Genomic DNA, 22,590 nt, shown 5'->3' with positions numbered 1-22,590 from the left:
CAGATCAAACACGTAAAATGACATTTAATAGGTAGTGCAAAAGATAACCTGATGGAAATCCATAGGCGCACATAAGCTAATCAGAAAGCTTCATTCACCACTAGTAATCAGTGTTCACCCTAACTCGGCAAAAAAAGTTCAACGCTCCCTAAAAGATCTCTCATCCTAGTACGCACACTTCCTAAGATGAATTTGTTCTTTCATTCTGATGGCCTCATATATGGCGTTCCTTATCATTATGCGTCCACATTTTCCTCTCCTCCCTAAAGGAGTTGGGCTGAGGTAGGATGCCAAGTCCAAGGTAAATTTATGTATACTGGCCTGCATCATATTCCAGGATTTGGTCTTTCACTGGGACACTATCATTTCTGGATTCTAAGTAATTCTCCCCTCTCATGTTTTATAGGTTGTATATTTTTATGACCTTTGTCAGGCGTTGTAATCTTGTCTTTGATATAGTTGAGGATGTCCCTCACTATACTCCAATTATAGTGGCCTTTCTAGTCTTGCCCTACAAAAAAAAACCATGTAAGTATATATCAAAATGTTGTGTAGTAGATAAGTGGAATGCGAAACAACACAGTAATAAACAAACTATCTGCCGCTGAGGATTCAACATCTCCAAACTCGACGTTGATTTGTAGTGGTTGGCCAATGAAACATTAAGAGAAGCCAAAAAAGGAATTGCCTTATCGATTCAAACGTTGTTTACACCATCAAAGATCGAACACATACTCTTCTTCTTTGTTTGCCACATTATATTCTCATTTTGTTTGGAGTTGGCTTCGACCTTCCATATCCTGACACGTGATATAAGAGCAAATTTTTAACAGCTCTTCACAAGGCTATTCTACAAAGAAATAACCTTCTTATGCAATGATTGATTTGGCGTTGGGTCCACGAAACCTTCCATAATCGATTTGTTTAAGGTGCCCGATACAATGTCTATATAACCATCCGCACTAACATTGTGATGGTGAAATAACAAAGCTAGTACAGTGAAAGATCAACCCAGTAATGCAAATTCTATTTAGTTACTAATTTGTATAAGTAACGTGCATGTAGTGTGTCTATAACTTATAAATGTCAAATTATCTCTACTACTTTATAAACCGTGTAGACGAGCTAGACTTTATATGTTCGGGAATATCCCAATTGTTATTTTAGATGATGTCTGCTACAATCCTTCTCAGCTCCTTTATGGCAAGCAATATGTAAAACCCCATATTTTTGGGTTTGGTATTAAACTTCGAGTGGGCTTTGAATAGTTAAAACAGGCCCATTAAATAAGAGTTTGGTATTAGTGAACAACCCACGGTTTTAGTTTGACCCATGAACCGACTGTTACAACCCGATAAGTTTGAAGATTGAATCCCCTGGATTCATCTCGTAACTCTCTTTGGGGAATATATGTGCATAGTGAGGTGGTGGGGGAAGATCAGATTTACAATCAAGGTTAGTACTGGAAAAGCTTACACTCTTTCTTCATCACATATTGAGACGTATAAGCTTTCTTGCTCCCTTTCGAATGAATCTATTGGGGGAAATCCAGCCATAAATTAGAGATCATGGAGAAGATGATGGGAAGGTGAAATACCCTGAATTCATGATCGTGTGATTCTAATATATATGATATATTATCACTCAAGAAAAAGAAATGATAAGAAAATCGGTTTTGGAGCAGATTTGGCACCTTTCACCAAAACAGTTGTATCTTTCCACATAGTGATTGGTTTTAGTCGCCGTTTGGACCGTTGGAAAATAGATTCAAAGAGCTTTATAAAGGTATATGGATCAGTGGGTAATTTTACTAGGATTGCTTATGAATTTCAGTTCTTTTTGAGTGAAATTCTGCCACCTTCTGGTGATAAAATAAAGAGATGAAATTGGCAATTTGTGACCAGGTTGTTGGATGCTTAATTGTGACGCGTTCTTACTCAATTCAATGTGTAAATTGCTGATTTGGAGCTATTAGCTAAAGTTGGAGGAAGAACCAATCATCACAGATGGGTCGATGAAATCCAATACCGAGTACCAAGAAGTTTACGTTATATCGGCGAGAAGGCAAGTATATCTACAAGCTTTTCTTTCGTTTAAATAAATTATGACCAAGTCTAGTTTCGACTTGGATGTCGACACTTTTACTGTGCATTTTAAATTGAGATTGGAAGCGTGGATTACTATAATTAAAGTGCGTGTAATTCCTTTTCCTGCTGAGTTTGTTTATGGTATGTTGAACTCATATGATTAAACTGAAATTGGTTTTATTTGTGTTGTTGTGCTTTTAGTTCTTTATCCTGACTTGTTTTGATGCATAAATTATTATTTGATGACGATGAGGCACTTTCTGAGTTTTGAGCTATATACTATGTATAAGTGTTTGGGATCATTTGCATACGTTGCACTTGTTGAGTTCACTTGTTTTCCACATCGTATATATATCTTATATAGTTGATAAATATTTCTACTGGTTAGTATTTGGAACTAAGTGGGTGTTGGCTTGGTTTTAGTTGATATGCTTGGTATATTTTATTTAGATTTGAAAAGACTAGTTTGTGGATATTACTTGCTGGGCGCGTGGTTTTTACGCCCTTACAGATTTTGCAGGTGTTTGATCCTTGATCACGCGGAGAGACGAGTTGAGACTTTATTGGGTTAGAGCTTGAACTCTTTGTTTTATTTATTTGATAGTTATCACCCATATTTGACTTATTGTAATGGTTTCATTTTGTAAACCGGTTGCTTAACTGCTCTGGCATTTGTCGAGACAGTTAAATAACTGGGTCCTTCGACTCATTATATCTTGGGCTAGTCAGCTAGGATATAGTGGGTTTGGGGGCGTTACACAATCATACACAGCTTTACCAGCCCAAGACTCCTTCCATAGGTCAATATCTTTACCTTGTCCAACCACCCATCCAAAATGAGGCTTGAGTTCAGAAAGTGCCCACTTTATCCCAGGCCAGTCCGAAAATGATTTGTGAGAACTCAACCATCCTTCATGGTAAAAAAAATCAACATAAAAGCACCCCAGTCATTCTTTTGAGTAATGAGATGCCAAGCAAGTTTCATAAGTAGAGATTAATTGATCTCACTTAGTCTTCTTAGGCCTACGCCTCCTTCTTCGATAGGCTTGGACACATTTTCCCACTTCCAACGTCACGCCCCTTCTTTTTCTCAGGATCGCCGAACCATACAAAGTTCCTAATAACTGCTCGGATTTTTTCATACAGCATTTTGGGCACTTGTACACAGACATATCATGAACTGGTATACTGCTTAGAATTAATTAAGCATGAACCACCCTTCCGTGAAATGACAGCAATCTAGCAGTCCACCCCGCAGCTTTGGCTTTGATTCTATCTGCGAAACCTTGGATCCAGAGTGGGGGTTCCGACGGAAAAAAAATAGTAGTTATAATAGTGTATAATTCACCCAAAAAAAAATATTAGTAGTGTGTTAGTAATAACAACCCCCCTTGAGTGGCAATCCTAGATCCACCAGGGGCTGCTTCCTTTTGGTTATCCATGTTTCCTAAGAACAACTTGCTCGTGGAAGTATTGAACAATTGTCCTGCTGCCTGCTGGTACATATAGAGCTTGTCCCACAACGTCCTTAGTCCTCTGATATGCCCGTTTGCAAATACGAAGATGTCATTGGCAAAAAGCAGATGAGAAGGTCCTGTGCACCTGATTTCCAATGCCATATGTTTTACTGCTCCACTGTTGAACAAAAAATTCATTCCTCTACTCAAAACATCTTCAGCTAGATCAAATAAAATTGGAGAAAGAGGATCTCCTTGACATAAACCCCTACCAACAACAAAAAATCCGCTCAGTCCTCCATTGATCATAACTGACATCTTTGCACTACTAAGAATAGTTCGCATCCATGAGCACCATTAATTGTTGAAACCAAACTTGAGCTACATCCAGCTTGAACACTAAATTGCCCCCTCTTCTCTGTCCAGCTCATTCATTATTTCTGATGCTAACCTTAAGCTTATACCAGTGAGCCCAGTTCTGCCTTGTATGAATGCCAGCTGTTCATTACTGATCAATCTATCTGCAACATGCTTTATTCTCATGGACAAAATCTTAGTAATAATTTTGAAAAGAAAATTACTAAGAGATATAGGCCTATGGGATCCCTAGGCCTATATTGGTTCACCCTTATAGCATTAGTGACCTTAGGAATAAGAACAAGAAAACCTGAGTTCATTCCCTTAGGCAGCTTGTTGTCTTTGAAAACAGAAACAATAGCATTACTCACATCTTGTCCTATTATGCTCCAAAAAGTAAGATAGAATATACCCTGGAATCCGTCAGGTCCAGGGGAGCTGTTGGCCTCCATGCTGAACACTGCATCCTCGACCTCCTGATGAGTCGGAACAGCTGTAAGCACAATATTCTCCTCATCCCTCACCAGCTGGGGGATCAAACTCATAAGCTCAGAATTCAAGTGTACCTCATGGTGCTGGTACTTGGTTTCATATGCTGAGAAAATGAATGATTTGATATCTTCTTGTTGTTTCAAAAGCTCAACTTCATCATTGCATTCCACAATCTGGGCTTTGAGCCGTCTGGTTCTTAGTAAGAGCATGGAAATAAGCAGTATTTCTTACCCCCTCAAATGCGTCTTTCACCCTTGATTTCTATTTCCACCCTCCATCTCAATCTCTTTCATTTCTGTTAACTGTTGCTCTTTTAAAGAGTCTTGTTGGTGCATGACTCTGTTAAAAGGATCCTCCTCCAAGTCCAGTTGAACCTGTTCCAGCTCCACTGCTAACAGCTTCATGTTCGCTTTTAGCTTGCCAAAGACCTCCCAACTCCAATGTTTCAGAGCCGCTTTTAATCTTTTCAGTATTTTCATCAACTTTCTGAATAGGCACATTGTACAATGGCTCTTACCAACTCTGTTCCACGACTTTCTTTATGGCTTATGCACCAAACTGCTTTAAACTCCCAAACTCCCAACGACAGGAGAATGACCTGAAAATTTCCTTTTATTAATTCTACTCTTCCAAACTCCCGGCGAGTTGAGCCAATTCTGATTAACAAGAACTCTGTCAATCTTTTGAATCATTCTCTTATCGCCGCTTCTTCTGCTAGTCCAAGAGAATCTCATTCCAACAGTTGTCAAGTCCAGCAAAGCATTGGCATTTATAAATTCGACAAACTCATTCATGACGATTTTACAAGGAAATCTACCACCTCTTCTTTCTGAGAGTTTAGTAACTATGTTGAAATCCCCTATGACCATCCAAGCTCCAACGTTCAACGTTCAACGCTCCCTAAAAGATCTCTCATCCTAGTACGCGCACTTCCTAAGATGAATTTGTTCTTTCATTTTGATGGCAGCATTATGTGTCCACATTTTTTCTTGAAAACCCAACGAATTAGAAACAACGCGTAATCTGAGTCCTAAAGATATTATGATTACCGATTCCGAAACTCTTTCTAAAACAGGATAACCTTTTATATAAAGAGCGAAGGCAAATGTCTCAAGTCACACAAGTTTACTTCGATTCCATCTATAAACAAAGCAAACTTTCCTTTTTACCTTCAGTGATTTTTTGGGTACTTTCCTTCTATCAACAAAACACGGTTTGTTAATCATGGAAGGTTGTTTCCTAAGACCAGTTCCATTTAGTTTTAGTTTTTCTCCATAGGGACCACCACCACCTCCTCCACTTCCACTTCCACTTCCCTACCGACCACCACCACCTCCTCTCCTATATTTCCCTAACAACCAGCGTCCACTACCAATATTACCTTCACCACCTCCTCCACCTACATGCTCTAATAGTGGTCCCTATTACATAAACCGTTACTACAGATGGGCTAAACCATTAGCCCGTTATTCTACTTTAAACACTGATGGTTCTGTTTCTAAGAATGGTTCTAAAATTGGAGGGATAATTAGAAATTCAATTGGTGAATCCCTTATAGCAGCTTTTGCTAATATATGCCCTGATATGGATGTCTATGCAGTGGAGTTTTGGGCAATTCGGCGTGGATTGGAGCTTGCTTTATCTAATGGTGTCCGATTCATCAATGTCGATACTGATTCTAGTATCGCTGTAAGTTACATTTATTCTACTGCGTCTTATTGCCCTATAATAGTAAGGGATTGTATTATTGATATTCAGACTCTATTAGGACAATTTTTAGGGTGGAATGTTAAGCATGTTTTTAGGGAGACGAATAGGGCGGCTGATCTCTTATCTAGAATATCTGTAGATGAGGAATTAATACTACACCCCCATGAATTTCCTATAGAACTTGTAAGGATAATAGATGAGGATGCTAGAGGAGTCCTATATCTAAGAGAAAAAACGTTGGAATTTAGATAATGTTTCTTCTCTTTTGTAAGTTTTGTGTTTGTGATCAAAACATTTTAATTGAAAAAAAATGCATGAACGGATTCCGGGTCATTGTGGATTATGATTTGTGGCAGTGAGAGAGAGAGAGAGGTGGGGTTGCAGTGGGAAGGATGGTGAAAAGTGGAAGGTAGAAAAATTGTGAGAGGATCTGACTTCCAGTCAAACAGAATGGTGGGATGAAATTGATAGGAAAAATGGGGGAATTTGGGAGAGAGGAGCCGAAAAGACAAGATTCGCCCAAGGGAGTTCAAGACAAATACTAAAGTTGTGAAGCAATTTATCATCTTAGTGTTTTTATCAAATAGTATGCTAAACAACACTTTTGAAAAGGGAGTCTGTGAGAATAGAAGGTGCATGAAGAAATCAATTGTTTAAACTGTGTGTTCTTAATAATCGTAGTACATACAAAATGCTGTAATATGTTGTATTATCTGCTCAAATCTTAGAAAAATGCATACTTTGTAGTGGCAATCTATTGGAAATGCGTACTTTCGGCTTTGTAGTGATAGCACATTGTTGTATGATGAGATTTCACGGCCTGTTGGCATCTAAAAACTATGCTTCGTATTGCTACCTCGATCGATATATAGATGTCAATTTCTGAGTTTTCTGCAGCTATCATGTTTGGAACATTTTGCAGCATTTTTCTCATTGCACAGCACCAATAACAACAATATGTGAGTATGATAGCTGATTGCTGTTAAAAAGGATAAAGACTTACCACTAATGAAAAAACAGATCAATAGAATCTATAAACAAGAAAAAATCTAAAATTGGACACTACTCTTATAACAATTTAGCTTTAGATAGTTACAGTTCTGTTCTCTCTCTCTCACCTATCTCTCCATCAACACAGCTACGCTAAGCATTATACTCTCTCTCAATCTTGAATGCAGATTACAGTTGGTGAACTTCTACTGCGAAGAAGTGAGGTCCTTTGGCACAATTGCAGATTCAAACTGTGAGGTCCTTTGTTCTGTTTTGCTACTTTTTCTTATACCTTGATTAGATATTTCAGACTTGAGTCTGTAGTCTGTACGGTTCATTTGATTAACTAGTTATATTAAAAAAACTGTTCCATGTCATATATTTATGCAGTCTCGGAGTCTCAGATGGTGGGACTCTGAGATTAAGTCTCATTTGCTTGGTTTGTTTATTTTAGTACGTTGGGACGTCATGGCTCTGAGGCTCCTTAGCTCTATTTCTAGTAAATCACGATTGTTATCTACATGCCAGTATGCTAGTGTGGATTAAAAAAAAAAATACTTGCTTCATTGCTTGTGACGCTTTATTCAATTATTCTGGTAATGTCATTGACCATTATTATTGGAGGAGAATTGGTGGATGAACAAGTTATTATAAGTTTGAACTTGCTTATATAAAACCCACAAAGATAGACTTTAAGGTGAAACAGACAGTAAATTAAATAAGAGAATCCCTAGCTACATTTACTATGCCGAGGTTTTAATGTGTAAGGAGCAACGTAAAAAGAGAAGTATTGTTGTTAAACTGCTAAAGCTGTGTAAAGTAATGAAATTGCATCCACCTTATAAATAGATCGATTAGTAATGGTGTTAAAGTACTCTAAAGTATAGAAATGGCATACTGCCTTTCTATATATATCTACATACGAATCTTAACAATGTCATTTTTATTGGATAAGATTGAGCAGATTCATGTTTGTGAAATTCAGTTATGTCAATTCACCTGTAAATGTACTTGAGGTGCTAATTTTGAACTTTTTAATGATAGATTCATGATGCAACATTATTTTCTCTAAAATCTTCTAGGTTGTTGATTGTTTTCTTTAAAATCTTTGCAACAGTAAAACTATTCCAATAAATTTGTATTCGTTCTTATTATTAGGAGTATAGTGTGTAAATAGAATATTTATATTCACTGTGGCAATTTGTAAGCAATTGACATAATCAAACTTAGTGGCTGCACCTCATGCCCAAAGTGGCCATGTGTCACGGACATGTGCTGAGAGGGGTCCGTGCAGTATACATGATCGTGCACCTCGATTATGCACAAAGCCTGATAAACATTCGATACTCGAGTAGCTCACGGATAGTCAAGACTGAGGGTTACTCCGTTTTCCCACAGTTGGATCCTCGGATATGTCCGAGAGGAGACTAAGCACACCTGTCCATATCTTTGAGACTGGATAGTTGAATACACCATTGGGACGAGTATTTAGATGTTCCCACAATCAATCAACTAAGTGTAGCGCAAAACGCTAGGACGTGGTATTTGGCAACCTCTTTTCCCAATGGTACCACGTATGCATGCTCCAATGCGATGTCTCTAGACCCGTCCTAGAGTCGTCAAGAATCCATGACACACCCTTCAGTGTCGTCATGAACTAGCCCTGGTATTGCACCAAGGAAGTTCCTAGCTGATAGTCTGGAGACTATGAGGAGTGATGGGAACTCATACCTCCTTAATATAGTGAATAAAGATTTTCCACTAGAACCAAAAGGGAACATAGATCCAGGTGTAAACTTATCCCAGGCATAACTCCTAGCTTGGTGCTCGGAATTAGACATTTGACCATCTATATCGAAACGTACTAAAAGATGGAATGGTAATTGGGAGCACCCAACTCATGGTTTGACCATGAGTTGACTTTTGTTGACTTTTCTTGGCCTGTGATGTGTGGATAGGTTTGGACCTTCCATTTGGCATATATAAGTTCACTTTTGCGACCCTGTCACATTCTACCCCACTTAATTCTCGACATCCTCATCGAGAGAACAATTCTTTTATTGTACAGGTGTTCCATCTTGGTTCATCCATATCTGCCACCTATTGGCTCAATACTTGACTCAAACATTTCAAGCGATCAACTCTTTTATATCTGAAAAACAAGCTTGTATTCATCCAAACTGTCACCCTGACCCTTGATGATGCGTGGTCATGTGAACCAATACCTTTCATAACTAGGTTCAACTTGGAGGTGAGATCCTCCACTTGTTGCTGGAGGGAGGTAACCGTCCCTCTTACTTCTTCATGATCATCCATCATGCTGCAAACTTGTTCTTCCAATCCGCTAATACCATATGGAAGTTTGGCAATGGCAGCCATGTGCCTTAACCCAATGCCTGGAGGCGTTCTTTGTTTGCTTGCATGGTGTTTAGGTCAAGATCCATTTTGTCGATCTCAGGGACAACAGTTCTTTTCCTTTCGCCATGATTGACAAATATCAAGGGAGCCAAATTTGGCTTTGATACTAACTATCACGGACACGCTTGGATGTAGTGCGTACCGTGCGGCGCTTGGACGTAATTTGTCCCAAACAAGCATGTTATTTGAGTGAGCAGTGCGAGTTAGTGGTGTTTGAGTAAACAGTAATTAGATCACAATTGTACGTAGTGAGCGGAAGCAATAAATAAACAGTTCATAAGATGGCAACAGTTCATAAGAAGGCATCAAATAACTTTCATTCGAGTAATCAACAATACAATTGTGGTTAGCGAAGGCAACAATCTTGGTTGTAGGAATTGTATTGTTGCCTTCGCTTGCCACAATTGTACTGTTGATTACTTGAATGAAAGTTATTTGATGCCTTCTTATGAACTGTTGCCTTCTTATGAACCGCTTCCACTCACTTTGTACAATTGTGATCTGATTACTATTTACTCAAACACCACTAGCTTGCACTACTCACTCAAATAACATGCTTGTTTGGGACAAGTTATGCCCAAGTGCCGCACGGTACGCACTACATCCAAGCGTGTCCGTGACACCAAGGCGGTCAAAGGTGTCCTGAGGCAACGTGAAAGGGAGGCAGTGTTTGTTGATAAACCTATCTTTGTGACCCTGACAACATAGATAATCCTGAGGTACCTTTGGTTGGTTCTAATGGGTGTTCGCTTGCTTATTTAGCGGTAGGGGCGTGTCATGCGAGGAACCCAAAATGGAACACCTATGAAGAGACAAATATAATGGATAAGAGAAGTGATATTGCCATAGCCTTTACTTTGGTTTCTGGGACATAAGCTTCAGCAAAGCATATCCTAACAACAATTTTGAAGTTTATAAGTCTGTGTACTGGTGGTAACACTATGTGGTTGTCTCTAGCGGTTAATGAAAGTGCAGATGGGACTTGAAAGTTGAAACAACTGGCTGTGTGGCTGCCTAACACAGCAAAAGTTTGACATGTAGAGAAGATTACTAGAATTATAGATGCATTATTTAGTTTTAACGTGCTTCAATGACATGAATTGTCTAAACCCCCTTTTCTAGTCCTTGATTTATGATTCTTTTTGGGGGAATCTTTAGTGCAGTTGGTGTTCTTCGGGTCAGCAGAAGTTTTACCTGATTAACGTATCTTTGCAACTTCCCTTGAAAAGGGTACGTATTCAATCCCAAACTCTTTTTTTGCTTTTGAAATAATTTGTAGATTGTTCACTTACTTTTTTTTTGGTTTTGATTTTGTATTTGTACATTAGTTAGCTAAAGGATTCTAAGTGGGGCTGAAATGCATTACATATTTATAAGCCGCTTTCTTTTATTTATGTTTTTCATCAAATTCTTTTTATGAATTTATTGGAGCTATCTTCTTCCTACTTATGAATTGAAATAGAACTTGGAAGATATCTTCTTCTTATTTATCGTATTTTTTTCCCCCTCTAAATAATGATACTAATTGCAGCATCCATGGAGTTTTAATGATGGATTGGTGGTTATGTAACTGGCTACATCATGCATGCATGTGTATCATTATTGTGTATCATTCAAAAAAAAACTGGCTACATCATTGTGTATGATGCATGCATGCATGCTGATTAATCCAGGTAGAGCAGGATATGGAGCAGTATGTAGAGACGACACATGTCAGATTCTGCTAGTCACTTGCAGGTTTGTTGGTATCAATACTAGTTACTGGGCAGAGTGCATGGCTATTTTAGAAAGCATTGAGCATCCAATTCAGAAAGGTTGGAAGAGGTTGTGGATCTAGTCTGACTAAGTGGTGGCTGTCACAGTATTTGGGTCATCTCAACTCCCTTGGAGTGTGAAACCAAGGTGGGAGAAGTGTATGAAGGAACTGGGGCATTGTTTCATTTGAAGTGCATGGTGAGTAGCCAACTTCTCTGCAGATCAGGTAATAAGGCATGCTATAAGACTTCCTTCTCAGTGTTTAATTTATTGGCCCCCCATGGATAACCAAATGGGAGACACCAGGAGCTACCTATTTTAGATTTGTACGAGTCTAGAAAGTCTCATGGCAGCCTAGTACTAAACCCTTGTAACTATGTTTTTTCCAATAATATATTTTGCTCATTCAGAAAAAATAAAATAAATGAGGCTGCGACATTGCATTTAGATGTATCTCTTAATTGTGTAACGCTCTTCCACTCTCTGTACTCTCTTAATTGACAGTTCTCATTGCTCAATTTAGTGTTGTTCTGCATAACCAGGCCAGTTGCTTTTGTTTGATCGTTGAACCTCTATAACTAATGGATAGTGGATACACAAATTATTTTATTAAATTATTACTAATTTAAAACTTTCAAGTTGAATTTACAGTTAACTATAGTGGTAGAGAAGTCCACTACTAAATTTGCACTGTTGAGTTTGTTTTAATTATATTGTAAAAGTTTTGTCAGGGTGCATGTTTTGCTACTAAGGAACGCAGTGAGGTGTATCACTTGGCTATATTGAGAGAAACTCCAATTTATAATTTTCCCATCATTTGCTATCAAATAGTCAAGTATATTCAGTATCAAAGATATGTCTTATACTGATGATTGGTGATGGTTCTTGTGATAGTTCTGACTTTTTTTTTGCCAAGTCAGCAGCAAATTTTATATTTATTAGTAAAGAAGGATATACATTGTTAGCTACTTACATAAAACTCACCTATTGGGTAATGCTTACAGGTGCATTCCACAGTAACATATCAGGACTCCACACAAGATGCTACCTGTCAGTAAACCTATAAGAGGTTAGATAGGGTATCTCCCATCAGTTCGCCCATGTATGTTTTCCTAGTACAACTATCATGTCATTGCTATCCAGGTTTGCTCCAAACTCTTAGCAGCTTTGTCTGCTACTAGGTTCATTTTTCTGTGATAGTTCTGACTTATTATCCTTAAAATTATTATTTATCATCTTAGTGTTTTGATCGAATAATATGCTATAAGGACGACTTCATGAGTCTAGATAAGAGAGGTGAGAGTAGAAGAGATGAAGAAATTAAATTAATTGATTGCATGCAAAAGAGTTGGTTTCTTTATGCATTTCCATTTGTATTTTTTGTCCCTTGGGTGAATTGTATGTCGTTGCCTCGTTAATATATTGTAATATCTGAGAGATTTGCGAACTTTAATGTGGGCGTGTGATATGTGGAAAAGCCTACTATCGCCTTTGTGGTGTTAGCATATCAATGTGTGCTGAGATTTCACGAGTTGGCTTAAGAAACTATGCTTGATATTAACTACCTCAATATAGGGATAATTGGGAAGTTTCAGCAAATATCATGTTCTGCAGCATTTTTGTCACTGCACAGCACAAATAAAAACAATAATCGTCCAATAAGTCTGTAGTGTTCAATCAACTATAATTTCTAATAAACAATTGTTTGATAGTTTTTATGCAAAGTCTCAGAGCCTGCAGTGATGGGACTTCAGGCTTTATTTGCTTGGTTTGGTTCTTCGACTACGTTTGTTTGAGCAAATGAGGATCGTTATCTTCATCTGATTTTGCTACTGTGGTTTTCAATCAACTTATGTACCTTCGTCCACTGGGATCCTCCTCCACCAGGAGTTATCAAAATAAAATCAGATGGTTCACCTGGTGGTAATCCTGGAATTATTGCAGGTTGGGAAGTTGTGCTTAGCCACAACTGATGTAGCACTGGAGGAGTCTACATTGGAGGCATTGGTGGGACACCAATTATGTGGCAGAAATACTTGCTATTATTCATGGTATAATGAAAGCAGCTGAATATAAGGGTCATCTCAGACTCTACGGCAGCAGTAAAATATTTTGAGTCCAAAGCAGTGCATTCGAAGGCCAAATTCTGCTAGGACAAACTGACAAAGTCAGGACCAAAGCTCAATGGAACAACATTTTAGCTTCACGGTGAGAAGCACATATAGCAGCTCCAATGCAGTGCATTTGAAGGCCAAATTCTGCTAGGCCAAACTGACAATGTCAGGACTCAGGACCAAAGCTCAATGGATCAACATTTTAGCTTCATGGTGAGAAGCACATATAGCAGCTGATGAGTGTGCTTGGAATGCCAAAATGGTGGAGCAACAAATAAACCAGACTTCTTACAAAGAGTGGAATTGTGGAAAGGAAAGACCTTACTAAAGATTCTTAAACTGATGTAAATAGGTTGACATACTCATAAATGCAAAGCAATGTCTCAAAAAAACACTTGTAAATTGCAACACTACAACTTTGTACTCTACTGTTTTTTTTCGCTGTGAATGCAACCATCTTTTATTCTTTTAGCGGGAAAAAAAAATGTCGTTTGAATCCGTGGTAGCCCACACCAGTGTTTAGAAAACCGGACCGGACCGGTGGTTGAATCGGGGTCCGACCGGAACCGGTAAATTTTCGGTTCGGTTCAGTTAAAACTTGAATTTATGGTTAGACCCTCGGTCTAAGCTTAAACCGTGGTTGAACCGGCGAACCGGTTGAACCGGTCAGCTCTAAACCGGATCACCCTTATATAATTTTTTTTTTTTTTTTTGAAAAATTGATAATGTGGGGAGTTGAACCTAACACCTAAACAAGATAATCCAAACTCCAAACCAACATACTACTATGTATTTCTTGTATAATAAATTTATTTTGATATATAATATCAATTAATATTGAATTAAAACATATATTTATTCATTTTATTATTATAATTATTAAAAAATTTGTTAAATAAACATCAATCGGTCCGACCGAGTTGAACCATGGTTGAACCTGGTTGAACCATTTTAACAAAAAATCGGTTCGATCACCGGTTCGGTTTTCAAAACATTGGCCCACACAATTGATTTCGTTTGTGGGATCAGTGGAATCTGGTGGCTGCAACATTTATACCACTTCAGATAGGCCATCCTCGAGCAAGAGCAAGGCAAAGAACAAGATAAATTGTAGTGGACTGAAGAACGGAATACTAGTGAGCACCAAACCACTAGAAATGTAATCCCCGATTGAAGGTTGTAAATCGTCTAGTAACCTTTATAACCAAGATACACAGTGAACATATTTAAATTGCGGTCCTTAATAACTTCGTTCTCCGTGGTTGCGATATTCATTTTCCTAAAAGTTGCCAGTCTTGTTGTATTTATTTCCCAGGGATTGTTAATTTTTACCGTTTAAGTTTGATACCGAAATTCCATTTAGTTTACCTTTTCCTTTTCTCGGTAATAAATTTATTTTCCATTTTTGAAACTTTTATATGTGAACACGTTTAGTTTCCATTTTCTACTATCGGAAAAAAAATTCTACTCATTTTAGGAAATGCGATAGCAAGAGGGTTTTAGAGTAATACACAACCATCTGAGAAAAAATTCAATTCGCTCTGTGGCGCAAAGGACCAAAAAGTCTAGCTCCTAATTTGATTCCCTTGCTTTTAACCACTACCATGTTACAGCTTGGCTAACTCTAGTTGAAACCAAATAAATCAAGGTTTCCTTACTAAATTAGCTAGTTATAACAACTTCCCTTTTTTCCCTCCAAAATTCTTTCCATTTTTTACCTAAACTTTTTGACTATACATAAACAGCTTTAATTTACTACTAATATTTTAGATATTTGTTATTGACGGATCCCATATTGTGTTGGGCAGACCCAAAAAAAAAAAACAATTATTACAAGTGTGTAATTGGTTTCAAAAAGTTAAAAAAAAACAATTATTACAAGTCTGTCATTGGTCCCAAAAAGTTGAATTCGAAAATCCCAAGCTTAAACAATCCGGTTAGACCGTTCATTGTGGAAACCCAACGATATGGCCACACCGTTTGGACTAAGTCTCCAACGATATGGCCACACCGTTTGGACTAAGTTCCAAACGACTTGGCCACACCGTTTGGGACTTAGTCCAAACGATGTGCCCACACCGGTAAAGAGGCCAAGAAACATAACTTTATATTTTTTTCAAAGCTCAAATCTCAAACGGTATGGCCACACCGTTTGGACTAAATCTCCAACGATATGGCCACACTGTTTGGACTAAGTCCCAAACGGTGTGGCTAAGTCGTTTGGAACTTAGTCCAAGTGATGTGGCCACACCGTTTGGACTAAGTCCCCAACGACGATATGGCCACACCGTTTGGGATTTGAACTTAGAAAAAATATAAAGTTCCTCGTTTTTGGCCTCTTCTTGGTGGTAATGGGCACATCGTTGACTAAGTCCCAAACGGTAAGTGGCCAATCATTTGAACTTAGTCCAAACGATGTGGCCATATCGTTAAGTTTTGCACAATGAACAACCTAACTGGGTCGTTTAAGTTTGGGGTTTTGGAATTCAACTTTTTGGGACCAATGACACACTTGTAATAATTTTTTTTTTTGGGACCAATGACACACTTGTAATAATTGTTTTTTGGGATCTGCCCAACACAATATGGGGTCTGTCACTAATAGGACTCATATTTTAATAGAGTATTTTATATATATATATATATTTATACATGTTGTGTGCTATGGATGTTGTATGCTATGGCTTCTTTAGTTTTGATCTCCATAGAGTTTCATTAGTTTCATAAATGAAATTAATTTAGTATAGGAGCATAGTTGAGAAAAAAAATACATTGTTATCCATAATCTCCAATTTAAAAGGAAAAAAATCGAAAATTTTAACCCACTTAAATCATTTAGAGAAATGGAGTTCAAAAGTGTAAAAAATCCAAGTTAACCTATAATCACCCTTCTATACATCCTTTCTCCTTATGTGAGAAAAATAATTTTTGAAAAAAAAACAATTATTATAACACGAGAAAAATAATTATTCGGTCTTGAAATTTTGTCTCTTTGAAACCATGTCGATATATGATAAAATATCACGGGTCTATTTGCATTGTAATCATTTTTAAATTTCGGCAGATATATATATATCAATCTCATTTTTTTTTATTGTGAGAGGGATCAGAAGATAAATAACAAATTCTTACACCCCTAAAAGGTTTGCTCCGTTGACGGATGGATGATAGTGTGAAAAAGTATTCATTTGATAAATTTGTTTTTCTATTAGTTTTAAAAAAAAAATTATTTTTTTGTGCTAGAGGTTGATGAAACTTCTCTTCTATATCGTGAGGCCTATCAACAGTGGTGGAGCCAGGGGGTCCAGAGTACGCCATGGCTCACCCTCGATTCCAACCAGAAAAAATGCTACTAGTATGTACTTGTTACATGCTTGGTAAAAAACTTTGACCAATAACTCACTATTGTCTCGTTTGTCCATAGAATAAAACCTCTCATTTGTTGATATTGGGTGTATATAGGGGATATGGTAATTTCCACCCAATTGATTTCAATATGTTTTAGAGTGAAATCTGTAAATTTACACTAAAACTAAAAGTAACACCTCTACTCCAATTCATAGCTCCCTTATGGACAATTGGTTGTTATTCTTCGCAACCAATTTTCTTTTTAGTAAGAGCATTCCCAATACAAGCAACTTTGAGGGGAAATAGCAACTTGTCACCCTTATGAGCCAAAAACAATGGCCCAATGCAATAGTGACAATGAGGGTAGTTTTTCACTAAGTTACAATGAGCTGAGGGTAGTTTTTCACTAAGTTACAATGAGGGTAACACTTTTGGTTGTAGTCCATTGGGTATTAGCCTATTAAGTTCTAGTTGGGGGCCCTAGGCGGCTGCCTAGTTGGCCTGCCCTCAGAGCTGGCCCTGGCACTTGCTACTAAGATAGTTGTCGACTTGTGATATTCGAACGGAACCTTTTATTCCGTCTTGTGTGTTTTTTCGATTTTTTTTTTTTTTTTTGACATTCAGTCGGAATAAAACATTCTGTCTAAATTTTAAAGTCACATTTGTATTGGGCGACCCCTAATAACTTCTCACCAAAAAGGTAACTATGAGGGAAAATAGTCCTATGTGGTGCCTATGTAGAGGTAACAAGTTGTTGCTTGTATTGGGAATGCTCTACTATATTTGGTATTGTGGATATTTCTGTCTTTTAAGTATTATATACCATGTCCATATATATGTTAAAATTGCATGGGTCTATTTGCAATTTTGCACTATAACCATTTTAAAATCTCGGCAAACCGCAGACATCAATATCATTGCAGAACACAGAAACTTGGATAGTTAAGTTTAATAGATCGATCGAGTATTAACTCTGTAATGCTTAATGCCTTAGTTTAAATATTGACTCAGTCACTGTAAGTCAAGGTTATTAGGGTAGTTACGTGGTCCTGCACCTTGCTATTCCATTTCTGGATATAGGTACTATGTCAGTCTTGTTGATGACTATACCAAGTATACTTGGATTTGCCCTCTTACATCTAAATCTCAATTTTATAATGCTTTTCTGGTTTTTACTTCTTTGGTTGAAAACATGTTAAGCACCACCATCAAAATAGTGAGAACTGATGCAGGGGGTGAATTCATTAGTCATGTCTTTATAAATTTCTTGAAATCTAAAGACATTTTTCACCAGTTTTCCTACCCTCATACTCCAGAGCAAAACTCCATTGTTGAAAGAAAACATAGACACATCCTTGATCTAAGCAGAACACTTTTTGCACAAAGCAATGTCCCTTTTGTGTATTGGGTTGAAGTCTTTTACACTTCAATCTTTCTCATTAACAGATTTCCCTCTAAAGTTCTTTCAAATTCTTCTCCTTTTGAAAAACTCTTTAACCAAAAACCTGATTACAGTTTTCTCAAATTTTTTGGCTGCTCTTGTTATCCATGGATTAAACCATAAATTTCAAATAAACTCCAAAACAGAAGTATGCATTGTATTTTCATTGGATATAACCAGAACCATAAGAGATATAGGTGTCTTGATCTTAAAATTGGCAAAGTATACATCTCAGACATGTAGTCTTTCATGAAAATAATTTTCCCTGTCACACTTCTTCAAGTCCTTCTACAGTTCCAAATTCTTCTACTTCAGTCCCTGTTGTTGTTCGTATTTTTCAACATGTCACCACTCTTCCTGCACCCATGGTTTCTACTACACATTCTATTCCCGTTGAAGTATTACAACCTATTATTCCTCAAATTTCAGACCAACCTATTCTTAATAACAGTCCCCAATCTTCATTAAACCCCTCCTCCTCTGCGTCAAATGCATTAACTTCAAACTCCAACTCAAGCCATTCAAACAACAATTTATTAGTTCAATCCGCTGCTCACACCATGCAAACACGAGCCAAAAATAATATTATCAAACCAACTACAAAATACCCTCTCAGTCATTATGTGATGAACACCACTCTCACTACATACTATCTCAACTCCAACTTGTTATACCCAAGTCATCAAAAACCCAAACTAGAGAAATGCTATGGCTGAGGAGTTTAGTGATTTTCAGAATATCAACACTTGGATTCTTGTATCATATGATCCTTTCATGAATCCTGTTGGAGCAAAATAGGTTTTTAGAGTCAAATACAAGCCAACTGGTGCTATTGATGAGCGAATTCTTGGCGACCAATTGTAACGTAACTTAAACTACTTTTGTGATCAAATGTCTTTTTTCTTTCCCAAATTAGTTAAACTCGTTAGGAGAGAGCATCTTATCCCTTCCTTCTTCATGCTTTTTTCCTTTTCTGGCCACTCAAGGAAACTTGAAACTAAACCTTGCAACCAAATTAAGTAATGGTAGCAATACCTTGCTAAGAATGGTAGCAATATCATAAAGCTGACTACTCACTTAAAGTTATCTTCCCATTATATTTGTAATCTCACCATACAAGATACATGCCCACCTCTAAACAACATGCTACATCTAAACTCTACTACAAAACCATGTTGTTAAGCACAAAAATTTCAAGAAAATGGTTAGAATGCTAAGAATTACACGCTAGTCCAACTAAAGGTGACAAAACATCGATGTAAAAGAAAAAAAAAATAATCCCTAATGGTTCTATCATGGACTTTACATTAGGTAAAGCTCACATTCTAATATCTATAAATTATGAAATACAGACACAATTGGTTATTAATATAGACAAACGAAAAAATGAAGGGAAGAAATTTACCTTAACAGAACATAAGATATAAATCTCTATGATTTGACAAAGATGGGCAGAAACTATTTTCTTGTCACTACTTTATCAAATTTCTTCAAAACCTATCCAAAAGAGAGAACATTCAAACACGGTCAATGTAAAAATGCAACTAAGTCGAAACAAAGTGGAACACATGAAACCAAAAACTAACAATATATAGTAAGGCCAACGAGAAGTGTGGTAAGATCTGCTGGTAAAAGGAAAAGAGCAACATGTATTAGATATAAGTACTAAAAGCCTTTTATATAAAAAGGACTAAACGTATCCAATTGCCCCTTCCCTATAATTTATCCTTAATTAATGAAAGGGGAACCAAGTGTCATATCAGTGACATCTGAAATTGGTAAAAGATGCTAACAAGACCTATTCTTGTGTCCAACTCTAACAACCAGTTGTTTAGATTCATCCAGAAGCTCACAAACATATAAGATAGTTGCTTTAGAAAATATTATTCATTATTTATTTAAGTTTACTCCACGGTGCCCTTCCCTATAATTTATCCTTAATTAATGAAAGAGGAACCAAGTGTCATATCAGTGACATATGAAATTAGTAAAAGATACTAACAATACCTATTCTTGTGTCCAAATCTAACAACCAGTTGTTGCCCACTTGCCCCTATGTTTAGATTCATCCAGAAGCTCACAAGCATATAAGATAGTTGCTTTAGAAAATATTATTCATTATTTATTTAAGTTTACTCCATGGTGAACTTAAATATAGCAAGCACGACACAAATGAAGGAATAAACAGCATATATCCACAATGATAAACCTAAATATAACAGTAATAACTTAAGTCAAAACTAAGTTGCAAGAGAGGCAAACTTCGGCTTAGGTCATTTCACTTGTTAAGGTTAGCCTTTTCAAATATATAAGTGAAGGAGAATGCTCAGTGACTAAGATTAAAGATCTCCACTTACTGTATATAAGATTTACCCATAGGTATCCCATCCCCTGGTAACATAAGTTTCCGAAGAAGTAAGAACTTTTCTTAATTTGCCAACCATATAAAAAAAAGGGCAACAACCCTAGCAAATCCATATAGAAATAGACACACACCTGGCAGCCGAGAACCCCAAAAAACTTGGATAGTCTTCTCATGATATTTTTACAATACCTGCAGGATCACAATGATTCTCTCAAAATTGGTTCATAAATTGTGTATTTGAACAAAGACAACAATATATAAGAAACTGTAAAATGACTACGAACAATGAAATATACTTGTCCTTCAATCAGAAATCGGAAGACACCTTAACTAGCTAACTGAATTTTAATCTACCAATATAAATGTCCCCATCAGGCCATCACAACTAATTGGGTTTCCAATAAAACTACAAGAAAAACAAAATGAAGGAAAACTAGAATTGATACACAGGCACACAACGGTTTACTAACAATAGAAGCAACTCTTTAAATGCACTCTTAACCTCCACAATTTAACAAGTCGACAACGATTATCCCTAGAAGAATCAAATAAATAGTCCTCATTTATACTACAACCTCAATCAGTAAAACATGAAGAAACATTCTTTTAGAACACAATAACAACTCCTGTTGTAAACAACTCACTATTTCCTCCATTCATCTAAGGCACAAGGAAATTAAGGAGGGAAAAAAGTAGAAGATAAATCTACAATGGGTGAAATTAAATTATCAATACAGGCTATAACCAAAGTACTGGTTAATCAGAATGACAACTCTGAGAGAAATAGCTAAAAGCAAAGCAACCCAAGTCAGTATCTCAGTTATCCCATGTACCCTTTCTTTAAATGGGTGACTACAAGAACCCATAATTAAAACTGTATAAGTTCCCATGGAAAACACGGAGTAAGAACATACCTAGAAAGACAACTCTAGCCAATCGAGAAAGCAAAGCAAGGGCAGGAATTTTCCATCAACCATTATCTTTTAAATCACTAAATTCCAAGCATAAAATGCATATAATTCCTTAAACCAGAGTAAACACAGGTACAAGCAAACATAAATTTTTCAAACACAGATATCCTTGATTTACAATTTTGAATAGCTATAACCATAATGGACAGCATACAAAAGGATGAAAGATACAAACAGAGACAGCTAGGTACTGAACGGTTAAACGACATGAACATTGTACCTTTGGAGGTTGCATCTCAAGGGATAAAGCACCACCACAATATTGCAGTACAGGTGAGTTACTAGAATTAATTCGTTCAGCTTGCTTTGCAGCTCTATGATCCATCCACACAATGATATTTCTCCGTGCATCACCACTCCAAGAAACTGTAACAGGAGAGCCATCAGCATCCACAGCGATTGCAACCAAACGAAGTTGAACAATTTGAAGTGAAAAGAAACCGTAGATATTACGAAAAATAAATTTTGTATTGAGTTGAGTTGAGAGAGAGAGAGAGAGAGAAAGGAGCGAGAACGGTCGGGCTTACGGGTTTGTCTCCATCTTTTGAGTTCTCCGAGAACCCTAACAAAGTGAGGAGAAGGAGAAAGAGAGCTGGAACTTTTTTTTTTGGATCGAATCGAAAGTTTGAAACACGATATTCCATTATCTTTTATATTTCGATATTTCATTGTTAGTGTTAGTTACGGAAGTAATTGTCACTTAAGGCCCTAAACAATTGTTAGCAAATAATTTAAGTTTTTTGTCCGATATTTAGTAACAAATATAGTAATAGGTTACAGATACAACCGTTAGTAAGCTTGTAACAGAAATATCCGTTACTGTTGTAAAATTCTGGATGTTACAAAATGCCTGTTATGGTGTAGTGTGGTAAAATCCTCTTTCTTTGAGTTCAAAAAGGAAACCAAAACAAGATGGCTCTCATGACCAACACTCCGATAGGTTTAGGTAACGGCAGAAATCAAGCCTTTTACCCCACCCTAGCTAGGGGTTTAAGGGTAATTATTGGGCAACCAAACACAAAGGAATGAACTCTTGCTCCTGTAGCCACCACGACGAAGCCGTCATATGTAGATAAGGCCAAACA

At 37.0% G+C, this 22,590-nt stretch overlaps 1 protein-coding gene and 1 long non-coding RNA gene across 46 annotated transcripts; one reads left to right on the top strand and one right to left on the bottom strand.

The window, feature by feature from the left end:
* The first annotated feature begins 1,205 nt into the window (after positions 1-1,205).
* On the top strand, positions 1,206-13,873 carry LOC147517550 (uncharacterized). Of its 45 annotated transcripts, none has more exons than XM_086589727.1 (10): positions 1,208-1,455; positions 1,685-1,785; positions 1,905-2,064; positions 2,599-2,654; positions 5,994-6,082; positions 7,282-7,346; positions 10,675-10,741; positions 11,185-11,464; positions 12,271-12,409; positions 13,154-13,871. In XM_086589727.1, the coding sequence occupies exons 3-8, from the start codon at positions 2,015-2,017 to the stop codon at positions 11,236-11,238; spliced, it is 381 nt and encodes a 126-aa protein (XP_086445853.1). In that variant the 5' UTR covers positions 1,208-1,455; positions 1,685-1,785; positions 1,905-2,014; the 3' UTR covers positions 11,239-11,464; positions 12,271-12,409; positions 13,154-13,871. The 45 variants fall into 45 exon arrangements, 34 of the variants coding, with proteins under 34 accessions (XP_086445854.1, XP_086445853.1, XP_086445852.1 ...); XM_086589726.1 differs by having other exon boundaries at positions 11,185-11,492; XM_086589725.1 differs by having other exon boundaries at positions 1,213-1,588.
* Positions 13,874-18,310: 4,437 nt separating this feature from the next.
* LOC147517549 (uncharacterized) lies at positions 18,311-21,988 on the bottom strand. Its single transcript, XR_015213898.1, has 3 exons — positions 21,726-21,988; positions 20,666-20,723; positions 18,311-19,666 (listed from the first exon to the last, which is right to left on the bottom strand). It is a non-coding gene; the product is annotated as an uncharacterized LOC147517549 (long non-coding RNA).
* Positions 21,989-22,590: the final 602 nt, after the last annotated feature.

The sequence above is a fragment of the Coptis chinensis genome, chromosome 2, assembly GCF_015680905.1.
Source record: "Coptis chinensis isolate HL-2020 chromosome 2, ASM1568090v1, whole genome shotgun sequence".
Taxonomy (NCBI): domain Eukaryota; kingdom Viridiplantae; phylum Streptophyta; class Magnoliopsida; order Ranunculales; family Ranunculaceae; genus Coptis; species Coptis chinensis.
The sequence above is the reverse complement of the archived record's forward strand: the minus strand, read 5'-3'. Positions and strand labels throughout refer to the sequence as shown.